The sequence below is a fragment of the Trichechus manatus genome, unplaced genomic scaffold (assembly GCF_000243295.1).
Source record: "Trichechus manatus latirostris isolate Lorelei unplaced genomic scaffold, TriManLat1.0 scaffold00003, whole genome shotgun sequence".
In the NCBI taxonomy this organism is placed as follows: domain Eukaryota; kingdom Metazoa; phylum Chordata; class Mammalia; order Sirenia; family Trichechidae; genus Trichechus; species Trichechus manatus.
In genome coordinates this window covers 35,454,146-35,464,469 of record NW_004443939.1, presented here as the reverse complement: position 1 = coordinate 35,464,469, position 10,324 = coordinate 35,454,146, and the positions used below count along the sequence as shown (strand labels likewise).

The window sequence follows — 10,324 nt, the reverse complement described above, 5'->3', positions numbered from 1 at the left end:
AACTCACAAAAAAAAGACCAGATTTACTGGCCTAAAGGAGACTGGAGAAACCCCAAGAGTATGGCCCCCAGACACCCTTTTAGCTCAGTGGTGAAGTTATTTCCGAGGTTCACCGTTCAGCCTGTGAGTGGACGGCCCCGTAAAACCAGATGAGACTAACGAGGTACAGTAGTCCAGTGATAGGGGCCGGAAGGCAGAAGGGGATAAGGAAGCTGGTGATAGGGAACCCAAGGTTTAGTAAGGATATTGTTAATGTGTTGTGAGATTGTTAACCATTGTCATAGGGCAACATGTGTAGTAACTGTTAAATGAGAAACTATTTTGTTCTTTAAGCCTTCATCTTAAGTGAGAGTAACAGCACAATTGAAGGAGTGTAGTCAGTGTCACTGAACTGTGCATGTAGAAATTTTTGGAATGGTGTATCTTCGGCTATGTTTATTTTCACCAAAAACAAAGCGGGTTGAGCAGTTAGAGGGTTGACATGTTGTGGGGTTGTTAACCAGCATCATAAAACAATATGTGTACTACTGTTTCATGAGAAACTATTTGTTCTGTAAGCCTTCACCTGAAGTACAATTAAAAAAGAAAAAAAATATCCCTGTAAGTCTTCTTAAAAACCAAATAATAGTTTAGCTTAATTAGTGAAAAAGGTCTGCCTTGAGCATCATGCTCTTTTAATAAATACCTATATGAGATCAAAGCAACAACAGCAACTCAAAAGATTAGATAGAAGCCTTAGGGGACAGTGTGTTTATGTTAATAGGGGAGGAACAACTCAGAAAATGAGGGTGAGAATAGTTGCATAACTCAAAGAATGTAATCAGTGCCACTGAATTACATAAGTAGAAACGGTTGAATCTGTGTATGTTTTGCTGTGTATATTCTCAACAACAGCAACAAAGTAAAATTTTTAAAAAAGTAACTTCCCTAAGGAGGCTTAGGAGTTGGAGAAGGAAATGGACCGTAGGTCTAATTGCATACATGAGCCACTACCTCCTTTGCCGTGAGACCAGAAGAAATGAATGGTTCCTGGCTACCATACTGAGCATTTTGATCAAGGACCTAATAGATGGAACTTGATCAAAAGGAGAAAAATTGTAGAACAGAATTTAACATTCTTATTGGAAACCAGACTTACTGGATACATTGAGACTGGAGGAACCCCTGAATCTATTGCCTAGAAACAGCTTTTAAGCCTTGAACCTAAACGATCCCATGAAGTCATCTTTAAACTAAGCAAAATATCCCCTGAAGTAGTTTATCTCATTTAATAATGTTTGCCTTGAGCATCGTGCTCTTTTAAAGAATTATCTATAAGAGATCAAATGGAAAACAGTAACTCTAAACACAGATGAGAACTTTAAGGGGCAGAGAGTCTAAGTTAAAGGTGGTGAAACAATATGGACAGAGATAGGGAGAATGGTGACACAATGCGGAGTATGTAACCATCATCAATGAACTGTAGATGTAAAAATTGTTGAATGGGAGAAAAAAAAGAAACTTCCAGTATAGCACAATGCTACTCCTTCCTGAGTAGCCCAGAATAATTCTTCCTCTTTCTATGTGATGGCCTTTCAGGTTTTTTAGAGACAGCACACTGTGTCTTTCCTTAGCCTTTTCTTCTCCAGGAGAAAAATACCTTATTTCTTCCGATGGTTCCCAGCTCTGGATCCACTCCTATTTGTTAATACTTAATTTAAAAAAAGTGATTCGGGCTTCGCATGACCACTTCTTTGATAACCCTTTGATAATCCTAGCAATCATCATAGTCTTTTCTAATGCTTAGAAAATACTCCTTCTAGAGTTTATTGAAAGAGCTCTGGTGGCACAGTGGTTAAGCAGTCTGTCCTATAGGACTGCTATGAGTCAGAATAGACTTGACGGCACACAACAACAGAATTTATTGAGGATTGATAGGGGACCGACAGATATATATTTCCCAGGATCCATCACTTTCAGAATTAGGACAGTTGCGCATTTGTACGTGTCTAACATTTCCCACATTTTCCAAGAATTCTCCAAGATTACAAATTCCCAGGGCCAAAACCATTCCTGCGATTTTCTTCTCCTTTTAATTTTTTTTGCCTTATATCAAGTTGCTGACATATAGTAAAAACCCCCAAAGAATGAACTCTGTAAACTGTGCATCCATTCTGAGATGTGTGCTGGGAAGTGTGATCCTCACCTGGAGCCAGCATCTCTGAAGCACCTGTTCTCTCGTGTAGCAGCTCCGTGTGTTTGAGTTCCTCTCTCAAAAAAGACTTGCCTTTCATTTTTTCATTGGAAAATAGTATAAAGATAAGATCAGCAGAATTTTAGTTCTTTTCTTAGCCCGTGGCAAGCCTATACTTTGTCTGTGTATCTGTCTCCCTCCTTTTTCTCTTTCCCTCCCTTTCTTTCCTTTCATTCTTCTTCTCTGACCAGAAAATCTCTGTTAGCAAATCAAAGGATGACTTGTGATGCACACGCATTAGTCAGATATACTATGAACAGGACTTTAAAGGCCAGAAGTACACTCCCCCTTCCCAATTACTCGCTTTAGTAATAAGATCCTTCCTGGTCCACTACTTAGTAGCCTAGCATATGGACCAGGAGGGCAGGCTCTGGTGTCAGGCTGCCTGGGTTCTAATCCTGGCTCTGCCACTTCCAGTGGTGTGGCTGTGGCAATGTTCCCTAAATTCTCTGCCTCAGTTACTTCAGGTTTAAAATGATGTTGTATTAGTACCTATTTCCAAGGGTTGTTATGAGAATTAAATGGATTAATTCATGTAAAACACTTAGAAAAGTGCCTGGCATATAGTACTTGCTCACTAAAATTTTGTCTAGTGTTGATTGAATGAATTATTTCATGTTATTCAAGGCAGAAGGAAAATATATATGAATTACCACATTATAACAAACTTGGCATCTATTTGAAGATTTATTTAGAATGTTTAGTTCCCTTGACTCATCCAAACTAGAGTTTCATGCTGGGAAAGAAAAGTTTTTATAATTAAAGAAAAATCTCATTTTTAAAAAAAATAGGAGTAGAGTTTCTAGGGGAACATATTGGCAATTAACTTTTATCATTTCTTATGTGTGTGTGAAATATATAATTCAAGCAAAATTATATAAGATATAAGTAGAATTTAAAGAAAAGCCCCTAAAAAGATAAAATTAATGCCTGTGTGCTTGCCACCCAATTTAAGAAATAGAACATTACTAATATTTTTAAAATTTCCTACCCCAGTGGCCTTCTTTCTCCTGTAGAGATAACCATTATCATAAACTTTGTACTAATTATTTTCTTGCTTCTTATGATTTTACCACAGATGAATGTAACTTTAAACATCATATTGCCTGATTCGCCAATTTTTCTGCTATAACACAAGTTACATTGATTTTGATTATTGATATATTTGGGTTCATGTCCAGCATCTTCTTTTGTTCTCCATTTGTCTTGCCTTTCCCACTCCTTTTCTTGCCTTCTTTTGTATTGCAATCTTTTTTTTTTTTTTTTCCTTTCCTTCTGTTTTTCCCCTTCCACTAATTTGGAAGTTGTCTATTAAAATTTGGCATGTGTACTTAACAAAGTACAAAGTTAATCAATATTTTTCCCTCCTTCTCATCAACACAGGGACCTTGGAACACCCCTGCTTTGGGTTTCTTCGGAATTATGCAATTTCACACAAAAAGGATTCTTCACATCACAGTCAGTAGTTACAGCATTTGAAGTCTGGCTTGTTTAGTTCTTCTCTCTTGACAGTATAGTTGCCCTCTTCTTGGGAATAGCACAGAGAGCAAGAGTGTTACCATTATGATAAATGCAGTTCAATGGAGCTGAACAGCACCTTAGAGGTTATCTATAGTAATGTTTTTAAAACTTTTAGATTAAGCTCAATGATAAGAAATACCTTTTACCTCATAACCAATGAACACATAAGTATAGTATATGCAGTTCAGATGAAATTTTTATTAAGTAACTTTCCTTAGTCTATATAATGCGCTCGGAGTTACTCTGTTCTATTCTGTTGTTGTTAGGTGCCACCAAGTCTGTTGCAACTCATAGCAACCCTGTGTACAACAGAACAAAACACTGCCCGGTCCTATGCCATCCTCACAGTTATTGCTTGTTTGAGCCCGTCGTTGCAGCCGCTGTGTCAGTTTATCTCTTTGAGGGTCTTCCTCTTTTTTGCTGACCCTGTGCGTTACCAAGCATGATGTCCTTCTCCAGGGACTGGTCCCTCCTGATAACATGTCCAAAGTACATGAGACAAAGTCTTGCCTCCCTTACTCCTAAGGAGAATTCTGGCTGTACTTCTTCCAAGACAGATTTGTTTGTTCTTCTGATAGTCCATGGTATATTCAATATTATTCACCAACACCATGATTCAAATTCAAATGCATCAGTTCTTCTTCAGTCTTCCGTAGTCATTGTCCAGCTTTCACATGCATATGAGGCAATTGAAAATACCATTGCTTGGGTCAGGCGCACCTTCGTCCTCAAAGTGACATCTTTTTAACACTTTAAAGAGGTCTTTTGCAGCAGATTTGCCCGATGCAATATGTCATTTGATTTCTTGACTGCTGATTCCATGGGCACTGATTGTGGATCCAAGTAAAATGAAATCTTTGACAACTTCAATCTTTTCTTCATTTATTAGGATGTTGCTTATTGGTCCAGTTGTGAGGATTTTTGTTTTCCTTTTGTTAAGGTGTAATCCACACTGAAGGCTGTGGTCTTTGATCTTCATCAATAAGTGCTTCAAGTCCTCTTCACTTTTAGCAAGCAGGTTGTGTCATCTGATAATGCAGGTGGTTAATGAGTCTTCCTCCAATCCTGATGCCGTGTTCTTCTTCATGTAGTCCAGCTTCTCGGATTATTTGCTCAGTGCAGATTGAATAGATATGGTGAAAGGGTACAACCCTGATGCGTGGCTTTTCTGGTTTTAAACCATGCAATATCCACTTGTTTTGTTCGAACAGCTGCCTCTTGGTCTATGTACAGGTTCCCCATGAGCACAGTTAAGTGTTCTGGAATCCCCATTCTTCACAATGTTATCCACAATTTGTTATGACCCACACAGTTGAATGCCTCTGCATAGTCAATAAAACACAAGTAAACATCTTTCTGGTATTCTCTGCTTTCAGCCAAGATCCATCTGACTTCAGCAGTGATATCCCTCATTCCACATCCTTTTCTGAATCCAGCTTGAACTTCTGGAAGTTCCCTGTCAATGTACTGCTGCAGCCACTTTTTAATTACTTTCAGTGTAATTTTAACTGCATGTGATATTAATGATATTGTTCAATAATATCTGTATTCCATTGGATCACCTTTCTTTGGAATAGGCATGAATATAGATCCTTCCAGTCAACTCGCCAGGTCGCTGTCTTCCAAAAGTCTTAGCATAGATGAGTGAGCCCTTCCAGTGCTGCATCTGTTTGTTGAAACATCTCAGTTGGTATCCCATCAATTCCTGGAGCCTTGTTTTTCACCCATGTCTTCAGTGCAGCTTGGACTTCTTCCTTCAGTACCATCAGTTCTTGATTATATGCTGCCTCCTTAAATGGTTGAAAGTCGACCAATTCTTTTTGGTATGGTGACTTTGTATTCCTTCAGTCTTCTTTTGATGCTTCCTGTGTTGTTCAATTTTTTGCCCATAGAATCCTTCAATATTGCAACTCGAGGCTTGGATTTTTTCTTCAGTTCTTTCAGCATGAGAAATGCTGAGCATGTTCTTCCCTTTGGTTTTCTAACTCCAGGTCTTTACACATTTCATTATAATACTTTGCTTTGTCTTCTCATACTACCCTTTGAAATCTGTTCAGCTCTTTTACTTCATCATTTCTTCCTTTCACTTTAGTTACTCTCTGTTCAAGAGCAAGTTTTAGAGTCTCTTTTGACATCCATTTTGGTCTTATTTTTTCCTTTAGTCTTTTTAATGACTTTTTGCTTTCTTCATTATGATGTTCTTGATGTCATCCCACAATGTGCCTGGTCTTCGGTCATTAGTGTTCAATGCATCAAATCTATTCTTGAGATGGTCTCTAAATTCAAGTGGGATATACTTAAGGTTGTACTTTGGCTCTCATGGACTTGTTTTAATTTTCTTCAGCTTCAGTGTTCTATTCTATTTAATTAAAAGAAATTCCACTCTGAACCTCTTTAAATTGATTGCACACACACTAAAGGGCCCTGATCCACAGTTTGAAAAACCCAGACTTAGCCTAATATCACTTTATAGCTTAAGAAACTGAAGCCCAGAGCAATGACTTGGCTTTCCCAGAATTGAACAGTAAGTGGAAGAGTTAGGCCTCAGATCTCTAAGTCCAGTTCTTGATCTGCATGTGTCAGCCAGACCAAACAATACAGGATGGAGGAATAAAGGTAGCCAGTGATGAGCTGCAATTATGAAAAGGAGACTTAAGCCCTCCTGATATCTCCTAAACATCTAACTTTGCTAGAAACAAAGGACCTTATAATGAGACCACTTGATGAACCAGCAAAGGGTTGAGCACCACTTTCCATTACCTCTGACCCTCACAACCACCCTGGAAGGTAGGGATTATTATCCTTATTTTATAGATGAAGGAACAGAGGCTCAAAGAAGTAAAGTAATTTCCTTACTGTCATGGAGCTCATAAGGTGAGGAGCTGGGCATATCTCTCTCATCTCAAAGTTTATGAGGTTTCACTTTCCCACAGTGCTTCTTTATAGTTCTTGATTTGTCTTGCTTATTTTTACATGTCTCAGAAGGGAGATGGCTAGAGAATCAGAAAGAAACTATTGTTCATGTGTAATTGGAGAGTCTAAAAAGCACATTTCTAACCGTATTGTCATGAAAGAGATTTATTTCGTATATATATAGAGAGAGAGAACAGATTATTAAACAGATGGTCTGTGAATATGCCAAGAAGCATCAACATGGGCTTATGAAGAATGAATTTTTGAGCTTAGCTTTGACTTAGTTGAAAGACTAGGAGAATGCCACAGACACAATGTTTCTTATTTTTCAGGAAAGCATTTAGAAAATCTGATTTAGAGTACAGCAGAATGTAGGGTTAAGAGCATAAGGCCTAGAGTTTGAGAGCCCTCCCATATATTCCTGTGGAATTGGGCCTCAATTTTCTTATGTGTAAAATGTGAATAATGATTGTAAACAGCCTCTAATTCAGAGAATTAAAAGAGATAAATGATATGTAGTACTTAGTTAAAAATAAACAGTTGCTGCCAAGTTGATTCCGACTCATGGTGACCCCATGTGTGTCAGAGTAAAACTGCGCTCCACAGGATTCTCAATGGCTAATTTTTTCACCAGTAAATCACCAGGCCTTTCTTCCAAGGCACCTCTGAGTGGACTCCAACCTCCAACATTTTGGTTAGCAGCCGAGCATGTTAACCATATGCACCACCCAGAGACTCCTAATGCTTAGTAAGCAGGAGGTAAATAAGTAAGTTCTTAGTTATAAGGATGCCTGGGCAAACATAAGAAAGTGAAACAGAGTGTGATTTATAATCAAAGAGATTCCCAGCTGTTTGCCTGTAACACACCCTTGCCTCTAACATGCCCACGTCCCAAGCACTCAGATGAAGTTTGCTTTGCAGTTGTCAAAACAAATCCTTATTGTCCCTTGCTGCCACTGACTGAAGGGGGCAATGGGGACGGGACAGGCCCTTAAAAAGCAGCCTGAGGTCTCAGTGCCTGTTGCTTCCTTTTCTGTCCCTGCAGGAGCGTTCATTGTGTGTTGGACGCCGGGCCTGGTGGTCCTGCTGCTCGACGGCCTGAACTGCACGCAGTGCGGTGTGCAGCACGTGAAGAGGTGGTTCCTGCTGCTGGCGCTGCTCAACTCCATCATGAACCCCGTCATCTATTCGTACAAGGACGAGGACATGTACAGCACCATGAAGAAGATGATCTGCTGCTTCTCTCAGGAGAAGAACCCAGAGAGGCGCTCCTCTTGTATCCCATCTGGGGTCCACAGCAGGAGCGACATGGGCAGCCAGAATATGGAAGACAGTATTAGCCAAGGCACGATCTGCAAAAAGGACAATTCCTAAGCTGTGGACACCCCTCCGCCCACCCAGGCCTCCTCTGGGGAAAGAGCTGTTAAGAATGGTTACATGTCTCTAACAAAGCCCATGTACAGTGTTATTTGAGGTCTAATCGATCATTGCTAGATTAAAAAAAAAAATTAACATTGTTTAAAAGCATGGGCAATAAAGAGAGGACACAGTGCACTTAGAGAAAATGTGGAGAAAGGAGGAGACAGCAAAGTGGATTCCTGCTTGTTGCCCTATGAAGTGCTCAGAGCATCTGCCTGCCCCACGGTGCATTCTGGGCCCTGCCGTGCTCTTGTGGCCATTCTCTTGCGTCTCAAAAGGATGCTATTAAAGGGCTTAGGCCAAAATGAATAATACTGTTACTTGAGCCACTTTATATAGCTGCTTGTAAAGCTTATGTAGTTCTTTCTGCATGCATTTAAAAATTTTAAAAATGCTTCAGTGATACTTTTTTCATCAATGAAACCATGGCCAGTAGCTAGATATTCAGTAGGATTGAAGAATAACAGATGAGTAAAGCCTCCAAATTAAATCTGATTTTTAAGTGACAGGACATTCTGAGTAGCAAAGACTTACTTAAAAATAGCAATAAAAAAGTTAAGTGTCAAAAATCTTTTTTGAACTAAAAAAGGCCTTGATGTGGTCCTCTGAGTGTGTTCGTATATATGCACATGTATATTTATACAATTGGATTTTTTCTTATTTAAAGACACCAAGGGAAAAAAAAAAAAAACTCAAACCAGTTGCTGTTGAGCCCATTCCAACTCATGGTGAGCCCATGTGTGTCAGTAGAACTGTGCTCCACAGTGTTTTCAATGGCTGAGTTTTTGGAAGTCGATTGCCAGGCCTTTCTTCAAGGCACATCTAGGTGGATTCAAACCTCCAACCTTTTGGTTAGCAGCTAAGGATGTTAATCATTTGCACCACCCAGGGACTTCTGCAAGGACAGTAATGGTGAAATAAAGTCACTGGCCACCTGGACTTTCCAGTTCTAGACTGTAGATGTAGAAATGACCTGTTGTGCTTTAAAAGAAAAGAGAAAGAGTTGATTCATTTGAAAACAGGCACTTTTATACATCAGAGTAAAAGGTACGTCGACAAGTGGGCTGACTCCTTTCCATGTAAGAGCAAATGTGTGCCTGGCTCCAGTCTTTATTTCTAGTTACCTCCCAACTACTGGGGACTTGTTGCATTTAGTATATGGAATAATTTTCACATCTCATATTTTACCCAAGGTTATTGAATACACTTGAAGTGTTTATTTTACCCATGGCCCGAACTTAGATCTGGGTTGTGGTTTGAATTTTTCTCCCTCAAAGACCTAAATAGGTGACATGAAAAGCAAGTCAGTAAGATAAAAAATAATAATAACAATTTTTCATACATAGGTTACTGACCAAAAGTTTTCTAGGTAAAGCATTTAAAGTATATTCTAATTTTAAAATAAGAATAACTTCAAGGCAGATATTAAAATATTTATGTAGTTTGCTGCTGTCTATGAGGTTTTCAGCAAGCTACAGAAAAGAAAGAAAAGACTAAAATGGATGTCAAAAGAGACTCTGAAACTTGCTCTTGAACGTAGAGTAGCTCAAGTGAGCAAAGGAAATGATAAAGTAAAAGAACTTGTCATGGATTAAACTATGTCCTCCAAAAAACATGTGTATCCATTTGGCTGGGCCATGATTTCCAGTCTTACATGGTTGTCCTCCATTTTGTGATTGTAATTTTGTCAAAGAGGATTAGGGTGTGATTGTAACACCCTTACTAAGGTCGCATCCCTGATCCAATGTAAAGGGAGTTTCCCTGGGCTGTGGCCTGCACCACCTTTTATCTTACAAGAGATAAAAGAAAAGGGAAACAAGCAGAGAGTTGGGGACTTCATACCACCAAGAAAGAAGCACCTAGAGCAGAGTGCATCCTTTGGACCCAGGGTTCCTGCACAGAGAGGCTCCTAGATCAAGGGAAGATTGATGACACAGACCTTCCTCCAGAGCCGACAGAGAGAGAAAGCCTTCTCTTGGAGCTGACACCCTGAATTTGGACTTCTAGCCTACTAGGCTGTGAGAAAATAAATTTCTCTTTGTTAAAGCCATCCACTTGTGGTATTTCTGTTAGAGCAGCACTAGATGATTAAGACAGCTGAACAGAAGACTTCAAAGGGCAGCTCAAGAAGACAAAGTAAAGTATTGTAATGAAATGTGCAAAGACCTGGAGTTAGAAAACCAAAAGGGAAGAACATGCTCAGCATTTCTCAAGCTGAAAGAACTGAAGAAAAAATTC

The 10,324-nt window shown here is 39.3% G+C and overlaps 1 protein-coding gene across 2 annotated transcripts in view; it reads left to right on the top strand.

The window, feature by feature from the left end:
- Positions 1 to 8,777, top strand: part of LPAR3 (lysophosphatidic acid receptor 3) — a 105,171-nt gene extending 96,394 nt beyond the window's left edge. For both annotated transcript variants that reach the window (XM_004369111.2, XM_023731578.1), the window contains one exon: positions 7,713 to 8,777. In XM_004369111.2, the coding sequence (XP_004369168.1) occupies positions 7,713 to 8,041 (329 nt within the window). In that variant the 3' untranslated portion in view covers positions 8,042 to 8,777. The remainder of the gene's footprint in view (positions 1 to 7,712) is intronic.
- Positions 8,778 to 10,324: the final 1,547 nt, after the last annotated feature.